The sequence below is a fragment of the Hoplias malabaricus genome, chromosome X2 (genome assembly GCF_029633855.1).
Source record: "Hoplias malabaricus isolate fHopMal1 chromosome X2, fHopMal1.hap1, whole genome shotgun sequence".
Classification (NCBI taxonomy): Eukaryota; Metazoa; Chordata; class Actinopteri; order Characiformes; family Erythrinidae; genus Hoplias; species Hoplias malabaricus.
Genome location: NC_089819.1, coordinates 34,113,291 through 34,127,035, shown reverse-complemented (window position 1 = coordinate 34,127,035; position 13,745 = coordinate 34,113,291). Strand labels below are relative to the sequence as shown.

General features: G+C 43.1%; 1 protein-coding gene across 1 annotated transcript in view; it reads left to right on the top strand.

Moving 5' to 3' along the window:
- LOC136676794 (otogelin-like) overlaps positions 1-13,745 on the top strand; it is a 474,914-nt gene that overhangs the window by 47,984 nt on the left and 413,185 nt on the right. Inside the window, exons 10-13 of the mRNA XM_066654019.1 lie at positions 2,224-2,330; positions 2,620-2,729; positions 3,564-3,689; positions 4,671-4,779. Of these exons, the coding sequence (XP_066510116.1) occupies positions 2,224-2,330; positions 2,620-2,729; positions 3,564-3,689; positions 4,671-4,779 (452 nt within the window). The remainder of the gene's footprint in view (positions 1-2,223; positions 2,331-2,619; positions 2,730-3,563; positions 3,690-4,670; positions 4,780-13,745) is intronic.

Genomic DNA, 13,745 nt, shown 5'->3' with positions numbered 1-13,745 from the left:
TGTTACCAGCATGCTCCAACCATATTTGTTTCTTCATAGACTCTAACTGTTTCATTGAAATTTTGTGTACACTCTGCAATTGTGTTCCAGTTGATCTCTTCTGGTTTCAGGGCTATCAAAGAGTCTGATGAATCCCCCTCCTTCATCACAACTTTCCTCCACAACATGATTAACTTCATCAGACAACTATGTCTGCTCTTTGTCTTTCAACAGGACAGACAAGATCATCACAGTATAAAAAGGATGCAGATGATAAATATGCTTCAGGCATTTTAATTTGTCCCATGCTTTTCTTGGGCTTCTATAAATATTTGGCAGTGTTTTTGACCAGTTGTCAGCCAAATCAGGAATTCATGATAGTACCTGGTTCATAACAGGCTTTCTTTCGCCTTTGAACTTGTGATCTAGATGCTTGTTCTTATCTTTGATCCCCTTTTTGTTTTGTCTGAAATGATGAACCTCCTCCAGAAACAAGAAACAAGGGTTTCTGACATGTCTTTTTTACTCCGCCCTTTGAGGGTCTGAGCAGTGAAATTGTCAGGCATTTTGGATGCAGCAGTTACCAAGTTTCTCTCAGCTCTTGTTTTAACTGAGAAATTTCTGACTTCTTTCTGTTAATGTCAGCAACAAGCTCATTTTTTTCAACCTTCCTTGTCTGGATCTGTCCTGCCAATGCAGAAACCTTTGCCTGTTCTGCATTTATTTTATTTTTCAGCCCCCCTACTCCCATCTTCTTTCTGAGTGATAGTGTATTTATTACGAAAATTTTCACATTGCTCATTCAAGCCAAACTTTGCATCAAAATATTGGCTTAAACATTCAAGCATCTCATCTGTTGAAACTTCTGGAGTTGCAGAGCCATGTTTCTCAGTAGTCGATTTTTCAACAACTTCAGAAACTTTGTTTTCTTGTATTTCAACTCTGCCTTGCTCCATTATAGTTAACACAAACACACACATGAGAGAGTCAAGCAGAGAGGGTGAAAATATAAGACTTGCTGAGAGAGCCTAGAAGTAAGGGTAAAACAATAAGATGTGCACCACAAACGTTCATGAATTGAGCAGGGTATTTTCGTACCCAACTCCAAAAGTTACATAGTGCAGTTTCTGCAGCGCTGAGCCAAAATAGCAACAAATATAGAGGCTTTGTTCTCCCTATTACAGGTCAGTTAAGGGGAATGTTTACAACTATGGGAAACTGCTGTTCTCTCTGGTTTGTTTACATTCAGAAGCTCTGCATATTTTAAGGTGGAATGATAAGTTCAAGGAGAAAACCGATTGTGACTGAAGGTGAAATTTCTGTAAGTTTCAGTGTTTGAATTGCCACAGAAACTCATCTGTACCTCAAGATGTTTAATTTTGTAGCACTTTCAGTCTTTACTTTCATGCAGATACAGTCTCCTGAATTTAGTGTGGGTTCCTACCTACATAAACAGAAACAGCAAAAATAAGTCAATAATACCCACCTATGGAACAGGAATAAAGCAATATCCTCATCTCTTTTCATGTTTTTCAATGTTTGGAGGGCCTTTTTCTGCCATGAACAGAGAGAGAGAAAACCTAGCATGTCAGACTGAGTCATTTTTTTTCTATCTTTTACTAATACCAGGGCTTGATTAAATTATTAGACAGGTTTCCAGCATGGCAACAGATTGGAGAGCTAGTAAACAGTGAAAAAAGTTTCTGAACTTAAGAAAAATATATATTTTTTATTATTACAGTCATTTTGAATACTTATGAAAGCTATTATTTTAAATATCCCCAGACAAGTGTCTTGTATTAGAGTCTCTAAGTTCACCATATAGCTTTAGGAACAAAAAGGGAACAGTCCTGAAGCAGGGTAGACATACATAAAGACACTCAAACAAAGAAACGTATGTCTACACACAAGACCATACAAAGGAGCACTAAAACCAAAGTGGTATATATACAAGGAGCCTGGGAGAGATAACATGAGGGCAGGGCAACAAAGGAGACATAGGTGGGAACACTCATGACAAGGTGGGTTGGGGCTAGGGCAGAGCTAAGGGAGGAGACTTCAACAAAACAAAAACAGAGCCATGTGCTAAGGAACTCAGACACAGACAGAGCAGAAAAAATCCCAAAGAGGGCAGGGGTGTGACAGTTTGTAAGTAATTTTTGCAACCAGGAATGTGTTGATAGCTCTTACATTAATTATGTATATGATGCTTTGGTAATTTCAAATTTTTGCTGTTTACTACAGAAGGTGGAGGACATATGTTCATCATTACTGAAAGTGCCATTTAAATCCTGTCATGAATTTGTCAGTCCATATTCTTACATGGCCAGTTGCTCCAATGACCTTTGCCTGTAAGTATAGTAGGTCATTGCAAAAATGTTAATGTATTACAGTACAGATCCCACTTTGATAATAATGTAAATATTATTTTCTAATTAAATAACTATCTTACAAACTACTTCAAAGTGACTCTCACATATGGGTTTTTATGTTTGGGGATAACAGTGCAGGTTTATAATTGATTTAATTTGATTATGTTTATTCAAGTGTTATAAATAGCAGTGATTCTGTTATTTATATTTGCACATATACTAGTGAATTAGATATATTTTTCACACATTGTTTATTCCCAATGAATAGGTCTGAACCCAATGGCGATATGGTTTGCCAAGTATTCACTGAATATGCAAGAGCCTGTGCCCATGCCGATCACCCTTTACATAACTGGAGAATACATTTTCCTGTGTGTGGTATGTGATACATAAATATATTTCCACACCCCCCTCTCTCCCCTCTCTCTGTCTTTCTCACTCTTTCATTATCTCTCACTCTCTCTCTCGCTTTCCCAGTAGCCTGTCGATCTCACATTGTTTTTTTTCATGCACATTTAAGTGACCCAATTATGTGTTGTTATATAAGAACATGAAAGTTTGAACTGGGAAATTCGTACTCACTCAGCTTTCAAAACTTCATCAAGTGGCCAAAAGAATATACTTTCTGGCACCTTCTTGTCTCTGCAGCATTCTTGGCCTATATATAGACAGTTTAATGAAAAAAAAACAACCTCTTTTTTATTCTTTAATTCTTCAGATTTTCTGCTTGAGATGTTAACCATAGCAAGTAGTTTTGGTCACTTCTGGTCACCATTAATATAGAGTTTGTGGTGGGAATGAAAAAGACGGATAGTTAGACAGATAGATAGGTGGAAATTTTTTTCACAGTCTGTAACATTCATACACTTTACTAGGACATACAAGACATTAGAAAATTACATACATATATTATTTGAAATAGAAGCAAAACTTCTTCACAAACAAGCCTTCTTTAGATATCTTTGTTGTTCAAATTTAACAAGTTAACTGATAATATTAAACCCACAAAAAGTGAAATATGATTAGTATTTAATGTAAATATGTTAATAATAATAATAATAATAATAATAAAATTCTTCTTCTTCTCCTCCTTCTTCTTCTTATTAGTAGTAGTAGTTGTTGTTGTTGTAATTCCATATATGGTTTAGTGTGATGTGAATATTTTATCATATGTATGCTTTCATGGGAAAAGTTGAAATTTTGTTGGTATAGGTGCTGACTGCCCTGCAGATTTGCATTACAGAGAGTGCATCACATGTTGTCCTGTGCGCTGCAATACTGAAAACATGTGCATTGATAGCAAGCTGCAGTGCCTTGATGGCTGCTACTGTCCAGATGGTGAGCAAGAAAGAAAGCCATTATATTATGAAATTGCATAGTAGTTTGCTCTTTTGAGATTTTGAGATGTTTTGAGATATTTTAAATTGTAATATTAAAAACTGTGTTACAAAACACAATCAAATGTGTTTCATTAGCTTCTGGTCATGTTTTAAACAAAAACATATTATATAACATTAAACTTTACTCTGTATGCATTGAAATCAAGTGCTATAAAATATTATAATACATATAATCATAAATAACTTCTTTATCAAACCAGGTAGTTTGTCAACTGAAGAGTATTAGTTTTCATGGTACTAGCAGTGTGGATGGTTAATGATTAGTGCTAGTAGTTGCAAAATGCAAATGTAATAGATGTAACATTTTACCAAAATATCTCAATATTTTGTAATATTCATGAATTTCCACATATAATATTAATGTTAATGAATGTAAAATATAGTATAATATTACGGTGGCGCAGCAGGTAGTGTCGCAGTCACACAGCTCCAGGGACCTGGAGGTTGTGGCTTCGATTCCCGCTCTGGGTTACTGTCTGTGAGGAGTTTGGTGTGTTCTCCCCGTGTCCGCATGGGTTTCTTCCAGGTGCTCAGGTCCAAAAATACACGCTGGTAGGTGGATTGGCGACTCAAAAAAGTGTCCGTAGGTGTGAGTGTGTGTATTTCCCTGTGAAGGACTGACGCCCCCTCCAGGGTGTATTCCCGCCTTGGGCCCAATGATTCCAGGTAGGCTCTGGACCCACCGCCACCCTGAACTGGATAAGCAGTTACAGATAATGAATGAATGTTTTGAGGAGTGGGCATTGCCAAAGATCCAAAGGCATTACTTGACTGGCAAAATGCTTGCAAAGAATTTTTTTATATGCTATGACTTAAACTGCTTAACATAGTGTGTGGTTAGAAAACAAAATTTCTGAGTGTATGTGTGTTTGCATTTGTGTGTCTGTGTGTCTCTGTGTGCATGCATGTTATGGTGCAGATCTGATATATGAGGATGGGTTGTGTGTGAAGCCATCCAACTGTCCATGTGAGCACCGTGGAATGGTCTTCCCATCAGGACACACTATACAGGAGCAGTGCAAGAACTGGTTAGACACAAACAAAATTTCATACATTGTCTATACAGTGTCTCAATCGTCATTAGTGATACATATTAGACATTAGACATATTAGAATTGTATATGCAAAACAAAGATATCATTTTGATGTACACTGAAAGTTTACAAGTACAAGTAAAACATATATATTGCTGTTTTTCTAGCTACATTCACCTTGTTTCTGAATTCTTTCCCATTTTCAGTTGCTTCTATCATATTCTCAGCCACAGACGCTCTGCTCTCAAGTTGACAGACTGTCTGATACTTTCAATGCATTAATTTGGCCTCTCTGTCAGGATTCTGTCAGTTTCATTCTGATCTGTCTCCTTCAATTTATCAAACTTGTTGTAGCGTGCTAACAGTATTTTAATTATTTCTGTTTAATTGTGGTTATCAATTATAAATTATTATGATTATTACTAATTTTAGATAATAACAATATTAATAATTTATCAGAAATGTGGATACTATTCACAATAGGGTGTGAGTTTCAGGATCTACAGATTTTATGGACAAACTCTCTGCACAGTATTATTTCAAATCAAAGAATACTTTATTGAAAAGGAATAATAATGAGTTGATCAACGCAGATGAAGCCCTTATTATGATTTTAATAATTGGTTAGTGACTAATATGTGTTGCTAAATGAAGTTTAACTAATGATTAATATGTAAATTTATCAAGAGACTTAATTAGACATCAGCTTCTGAAAATTATATTTTTATGAGCTTACATGACGCTGTTATCACCAAGCTGATGGTGTAAGGGTTGACATGGGTGCCAACCCCACTCCAGCCACCAGAGGGCAGTGGCAGGTGGCCAATCAGCCATAACACCCCACACCTGTTGTATAAAGATTCACTAGAAGCAGTCTGAATTGCTGGTTCTTTGGAACTACAAAGAGAGTCTGGCTTGTAATTTTGGTATCTGTCTGTTCATCTCTTCTCTGTTTCGAAGGGGGGGTCCTGTAAGGGTTGGCATGGGTGCCAACCTCACTCCGGCCACCAGAGGGCAGCAGCAGGTGGCCAATCAGCCATGACACCCCACACCTGGTGACAGGTCTATAAAGACTAACTAGAAGCAGTCTCACATGTTAGAGAATCTGGCTGGTAATTTTGGTATCTGTCTGTTCATCTCTTCTCTGTTTTCTCAGAAGGCTGAGAGGTCGTGCCCTCCCCTTCTTTTTCTCTGTTTTTTTAAAAGGCTGAGTGGTCTCGCACTCTTTCCTCTACTGTTTTTGTGTTTTCTTCATTTGGGAGCTACCCACCAAACCTCAATGTTTCTCGAGGTAGCCAGTCTCCCCTGGCATCCCTTGTTATCCCCTTCCTGCTCAAACTTTTCCAGAAAATGGGTGGGTTTGTGTGGTGTATTGCTTTTAACACCCATTTCACGTTTTCCACCCAGTTTTTTTACGTTTACATCATACCTTTTTTTTTTTTTTCTGTTCCACTCCTTGACTGCTTGGCACTTGGGTCCACTCAATTATGCTGGCAGCTCACCCAGTAGGATTTCTGAATAACATCCAGGAATTGCAAGTTCCAACCTCACTGGGGGCTACCATTACAGAAAGAACCAGCCTCAGCATGGACCCAGCTGAGGAGTCTAATGAGGATCAGTTGAGAGTGGCCTTAACTGCTCAGGGAGCTGCCATAGGCAGACATGAGAAGGCCTTGCAGCAGATCTTGACCCAACTGCAGGGTCTGTCAGAGACTTTAGCCGAGGCCACCCTTGGGGCCCCTACGGCAAGCCAACCCCAGCAGCCAGGGCCTTCAGTTAATGCCCCCGAGCCGGGCCCTAGGGTAGAACCCAACTTGCCTGCTCCTGAGCGGTACTCAGGAGAACCAGGAGGGTGTCATGGGTTTCTCCTTGAGTGTTCTCTCATCTTTGAACAACAACCATCACGGTTCACATCTGAATGGGCTAAGGTGGCCTATATTATGACCCTTCTTTTGGCTCGAGCCCTTGCTTGGGCCACTCCGGTATGGAAGAACCAACCTGAGGTGTGTTCCTCCCTTTCACTGTTCATGGTCGAATGTGCACTCCACTGCACATTCAACCACCCAGCAGAGGGCAGAGAGGTGGGCTCTTGTCTTTTGCACCTACGGCAAGGAAGGCGTCCAGTAGCTGATTGCGCAATTGAGTTTAGCACACTGGCTGCTGACAGCAGGTGGAACATAGCTGCTCTGCTCGTTGCATTCCAGCAGGGATTGACTGAGGAGCTGAAAGACGAGTTGGCCCTCCGGGACTGTCCTGCCTCCCTGGACAGTCTTATAGATCTCGCTGTAAGTGTTGACAACACGCTGCGAGACCACAAGAGACATAAGGAAACCACTGGTCTCCTCAATCCACGTCGAGTAGCTCCTCCAGTCTCATCGATAGAACCTGAAACCCCAGCAAATACAGTTGGGCCATGCTCGTCTCTCCCATATACGGGGTGGTCGCTGCTTGTACTGTGGGCAGACAGGGCAGGATTGCTCAAAATGTCCCCAGCTGCAGAGAAACAAATAGGTCCATCGGGCTCTGGGGGAACCCGGGCAGACCATTCATGTTCCCCTCGCACATCTGGTGTATTGCTCCATACAGCCCTACCATGGGGGACCTCAGAGAGACACCTTAGGGCTTTTGCTCCTAAGCCCAGCTCCTTCCACCCCATTGCTCATTTGATATGGCCATTGAACTACTCCTGAATACAAGTCCACCCTGGGGTAGACTCTTCTTTGTCCAGGCCAGAAAGAAAAGAAATGGAATAATACATACAGGAGGCCCTGGCCTTAGGGTTTATAAGGCCATCAACCTCCCCAGCAGGAGCTGGCTTCTTCTTTGTAGGGAAGAAGGACCGTGGCCTCCGTCCATGTACTGACTACAGAGGTCTCATTAAGATCACAGTCAAGGATCGGACTGGACCTGCGCAGTGCCTATAACCTGGTTCGCATAAGGTGTGGTGATGAGTGGAAGACAGCCTTCATCACCCCGTCGGGCCACTATGAATATTTAGCAATGCCCTTCAGGCTCATGAATGCCCCATCTGTCTTCCAAAGACTCATCAACAAGGTTTTAAGGGAAGCCATTGACCAATATGTGTTTGTCTATCTGGATGACATTTTAATATATAGTTGAACAGTAGATGAACACGTCACCCATGTCAGACGGATTCTCCAGCTGATGCTGGAGAACCATCTTTTTGTAAAGCTGGAGAAATCCCAGTTCCATACCCAGTCTGTCTCCTTCTTAGGCTTTGTGGTTGCTCACAACCGCTTGGAGATGGATCCTGGTCACCTCAGAGCTGTGGCGAACTGGCCCAGGCCGATGTCACTTTGCTTGGTCCTACGATTCCTGGGTATTGCAAAATTCTTTCGCAGGTTCATCAAGAATTTCTGCTCTGTGGCTGCGCCTTTGACCACCTTAACTTGTAAGACATCTGGCCAATTTCAGTGGACCACAGAGGCCCAGGAGGCATTCGAGGAGATCAAGCGATGCTTGACAACAGCTCTGGTTCTCCAGTTACCACAGGAAGCTTCTCCCACCGTCTCATTCCTGCGGAACGTAATTATGACATGGGTAACAGAGAACTGTAAGCAGTGGAACTGGCATTAGAGGAGTGGAGGCACTGGCTAGAGGGGGCCAAACATACCTACTTGGTCTGGACAGACCATAAAAATCTAACTTGCATCCAGGCCAGGCGTTTAAACTCTTGACAGGTTGTCATACCAGCCAGGTGCCCTCTCTCGCCAGTGGGAGGACCCCCTGTTGACCGGGTGCTGCAGACCATAATTCCAGAGTCCTGTATTGTGGCACCTGTCCATTGGGGAGTAGAAGATGCGGTTATCCAGGCATCATGCACTGAGCCTGACCCAGAAGGTGGCCCTCCAGGGAGGCTCTGCCCCCACTGCAGTCCTTACTTCCCTATTTACAGCTCATCCTGGGGTAACCCGAACACTAGAGCATTCATTGCAGCCTGCGAGGTTTGTGCTCGCAATAAGGACCCATGAACCAAACCGACTGTACTTCTACATCCCTTGCCCATTCTATCTCGTCCATAGTCTCATGTCTCCCTTGACTTCATTACTGGATTACCCTAATCTAAGGGGAACACAGTGATCCTGGTGGTGGTTGACCATTTCTCAAAAGCATGCCACTTCATCACACTGCAAAAACTGCCATCAGCTAGGGAGACAGCTCTTTTCCTCAAGCATGTCATGAGATTGCATGGGTTGCCCAGGGATGTGGTATCTGACAGAGGTCCACAATTTGCCAGTCGGTTTTGGAAAGCCTTCTGTCACAACCTTGGGGCTGATGTAAGTCTGTCGTCTGGATTTCATCCAGAATCTAACAGGCAAACAGAATGGGTCAACCAAGACCTAGAGAGGACCCTACGATGCTTGGTCTCAGCCAGACCCACTTCCTGGTCTGATCAATTACTATGGGCGGAGGTGGCACATAACACTCTATGGCACTCGTCTCTGGCTATGCCCCCTTTTGAGTGCCAGAGTGGTTACGCTCCGGCTATGTTCCCAGAACAGGAGGTGGATGCTGGAGTCCCAACAGCCCAACGGTTTGTCAGGCAGTGCCGGAAAGCCAGGTGAGCTATCTAGGCTGCTGTCACCTCCCAGAAATGCTGACAAAAGACGGTGTCCTGCACCTTTCGTCCGGGGCTGTCAGCGAAGGACCCCCCATCTCGAGTCGTTGCCAGCAAATTAGCACCTCATTACCTCGGACCTTTCAAGATTGTGCACAGAGTTAACCCAGTTTCCTACCACCTGGCCTTGCCTCCCTCTTTGAGGGTCAATCCCACCTTCCACGTGGTCCTGTCTTGAGTCTGTGCTCTGCTCCACCAGAGCTCCTGACCCATCAGGTCCCCGTATGGTAAGTGGTGGCCCTGCTTACACAGTCCGATGCCTGCTTGATGCTCAGCGTGTGCTGGTTCATATGCAAATTCTGGTGGATTGGGAGGGCTACAATCCAGAAGAATGGTCTTGGGTTCCTGCTCACCGTATTTTGGACCCTGACTTGATCCAAGCTTTTTGGCAGGGCTCTGCCACTGGGTTGGGGACGTTGGGAGCCGCCCCTCGAAGGGGGGGTCCTCACTCCGGCCACCAGAGAGCAGCAGCAGGTGGCCAATCAGCCATGACACCCCACACCTGGTGACAGGTCTATAAAGACTCACTCGAAGCAGTCTCACATGTTAGAGAATCTGGTTGGTAATTTTGGTATTTGTCTGTTCATCTCTTCTCTGTTTTCCCAGAAGGCTAGGGGTTCTTCCTTTGTTTTCCCCTTCCCGCTCAAACTTTTCCTGAAAATGGTTGGCTTTGTGCGGTGTATTGCTTTTTCCATCCGTTTTACATTTTCCACCCAGTTTACGTATTCTGGCAGCTCAGCTTCTCGGTTTCTATGACTCTGACTCTGACACGCCCTTTTGGCCGTGTTACTGTTTCCTATGTGGTGCCATTAAGCCCACTTGGGAGGTAGCCGTTCTCTGATTGGCTACTGGGTTTGGGAAGTACACATGACTGTCTCAAGTTTCCCAAAGAATATGTTTAACTCTGCTCCAGACAAAATATTTATACATTTATATACGATGTATTAACTCGTAATATCTTATTGAATGTTAACATATTGAGTATACTGATGTAGTTACACAAACTATTCTAGTTATTATAGAGTAATTAACCTTCTGGAGTGTTAACCAACGAATGGTTTCCAACAATCTCAGTTTGGGTACTGGTTACCAAACGTTGGGATGTGACGACCACTGGCCACTAAGTATTACTCATCGTAGGCTTAAGGCCACAGATCCCATTCACGCTGTCACAAATAAAAGGTTTGCTAGGGCACAAGTAGTGGATGTCTTTGGTGAGTGTGCACATGAACAAATTAGGCACCAAGTATAGATCAGGGTTATCATCTTGGTATGCTAAAAGAGGTGTTGTCTTTACTCAAACATAGGCAGAATCCTGCCAAGATCAACATCTTTCAATCAGTAGATTTTTTCTGGCGCCATTATGGGAAGGTTAATAATGAATGCTAATTCTCTGTCTTGGGGAATGACATAAATTGGGATGGCACTACCTAAGGTATAAGCTAGGTGGGCCTGGAGATCAGTGACTATTTCTTGAATTGCTGTAGACAGAATCTCCTGTACTAAGGATAGAGGAACCAGATAGGGGGGAATCCTCCCCATAGCTAAGCTGTCCACAGAGGAGCTGATTTCTTGTAGCATATCAGACAATAGCATATTCACTACTGAAAGCAAAGACTTAACCGTCTGGAGAGTTTTGTTCAAAGCGACACTGTGAGCATTGAGTACCACGACGGTGCCTTCTAGGGTTTGCCCAGTTGTTTGCAGGTGTTGTTGCTGCTTGTTTAATTGGGTTTTAATTTTTGGAATTTCAGCCTACAATTCCCCTACTTGACGTTTGACAGTGGCTAAGTTGACAGCGTTGACGGTGGACATTCCAAGGCTCAGTACTGATCCCACAGTTGCAGCTGCCATTAGCAATCCCCCTATGAAACATTTAGGTCATTTATTAAAACCACTTAATTCTGATTGCATTACTGTAAACTTTTGTGGAGCATATGAGTTACATCAGCTTCTGCATGGCTGATAGCTTCCTCAGTCCATCTAGCTCCATTCCTCAGTCCATAGCTGGCCAGTTTGCAAAGCGGTTATAGGTAGGTTTTTCCTACATACTTCGGCGGGATTCAACCGTACAAATACTCTCTGGGTATGTAGTTGACAGTTAGTGATTAGCAATCCTGGCTGGTCTTTCAGGATTATTCCAGAGTCAGGACTTGGTTCAATCACTTCAGGAAGTAAGCCGGTTCCTAGGGAGCTGATGATCAGGAGAATGAGCAGCGGGGCCATCCTACCGGGAAAAATGCTCATGATTAGATTTGAGTAATTACGACGAGTCACTTTTAGAAAAATTTACCGCTATACCCCACTTTTGATAAAGGTTTTATATCTACGATAAACACAAATAATTAACAATGAGGGACTAGGGTCTTGCTAGGGTCCTGAGTGTCCTCAGCCTGGCTAGAAGCTTGTTACCTGCTGAAGAGTGAGAGGTAGAGGGGAAGAGAGATAGCGCAACTAAGGTTGGGAGTAGGAGGCTGTAGCTGGTTGTTAACCAACACCCTTCTTGCCTTTGGTTCTTTTGTTTTATGACCTAACACAAACATTAGTGTCCCCTACAGGACCAATGGGGGTTTTGTGTGGACTGAATTGGTTGCAGTGGACCCATCTGAGATCAGTACTGCCCTGACCTTTGTTGATTTTAATCTGGTACACAACATCATATTATGCTTTGCAACCTTCTGCACATTTTTCCAGCTTCTGCTGGGCAAATGTAAAAGTGGCTTTGAGGTGTTTCCGCAAATCCTCCATATACTGATGAGTGGTGTAGGCTACTGCTATGCTAGATTCACCTGGCTGATATAACTTTCATCAACTCAAAGAGTGAGACCCCGACTGTATCATGTAGTGCCGCACATATGGCCATCAGTACAAGGGGTAGCTTGACATCCCAGTCTCGCTGGTTTGCTTACTACATACTTTTTCAGTATGCTAACAACAGTTGACTCGCTCTACCATACCTCCAAGTCAAAGCTTTGAGAAGCCATTAGCCAGGAGGCTAATCGAGCATTAGTCACTATACCCTCTCGAATTTGTTGGCTGTTCAGGAAAGCGACTGGCTGAGGGTGAGTTTCAACAATCACCTTCTGACCACCTAGATAGCTGGAGAAATGTTTGACTGCCCACACTGTTGCTAGTAATGCTTTTTCGCAGTCACAATATTTGTGTTCAGCAGCCAGCATAGTTTTACTAGCAGAGGCTATGACATGTTTGTCTTGGTCATGTAATTGATACAGACCGGAGTTGAGACAGTGGTCAGAAAATCCCACTTCTAGGTAGAATTCTTTGCTAGGATAGGCAAGGCATGGGGCTGTGCACAGTTTTGATTTCAGTGCTTGCATGCCGTGTTCCTGGGCTTCGACCCAGGTGAATTGGGTATCCTTTTTTAGTAGGTCATAAAGTGGACAGGCTAGGTCCTCATAGATTTAAATGAACTGGTGTGTGTAGTTGCATACCCCTAAGAAACTACGGAGTTCCTTAAGATTGGTTGGTGCTGCAAGGTCTGTTACCCCTTGCACTTGACTCACTTGTGGTTCAACACCAACGAGTAGACCGACGTAATTCACCTTTGTTCTGCACCACCGACATTTGGTGAGTGATGTTTTCGCACCTGATGTCATGAGCTGGTCAAGAACATGATCAATCTCTTCAATATGTGGCTGTGAGGGGTGATTACGCATGAAGATGACATCCACATTTATCAGGGTGCCTCGCTCGTGGGTATCAGGGCATGCTTTGTTCAAGAAAATGTTGAACTCTTCTGGTGAGTTGGCGTACCTGAAGGGGCAGAGAGTGAATGTATACTGTCGGTTCGCGAAGGTGAAAGCTAGCTTGTGTCCAGATTCCAGAGGCTACATCGATGGTGGAAAATTATTTAGTGTTTCAGACTGAGGGAAGTTCTTGCTCTAATTGTGACATCGCCACCGATACAATGGAACCTGTTGATTAAGTTTCCTATAATCAATGGTCAGTTGCCATTTACCATTGGGTTTTATGACAGGCCATAATGGTACAGAGTATGTGCTGTTGCAGGGTCGAATGATGCCCTTTTCCAGCAAGTCATCAATGATTTCCTGTACCGGTCCATATGATGCCAGCGGGATTTTGTATTGGCGGACAAACGTGGGTGGTGGTCCTGGACAAGTGGGAATGCGCACTGAGTGAATGTCAGTGAGACCACAGTCCATGGAATCTTTGGCAAAAGATTTTTGATATTTACGAAGCACACCACAGAGTTTCTCGCGTTCTTCTTTGCTTTGGAGTGCATCGGCTTCCTTGAGAACTTGTTCAACTTGAATCATATATTCAGAGTCAGATAGTTCTT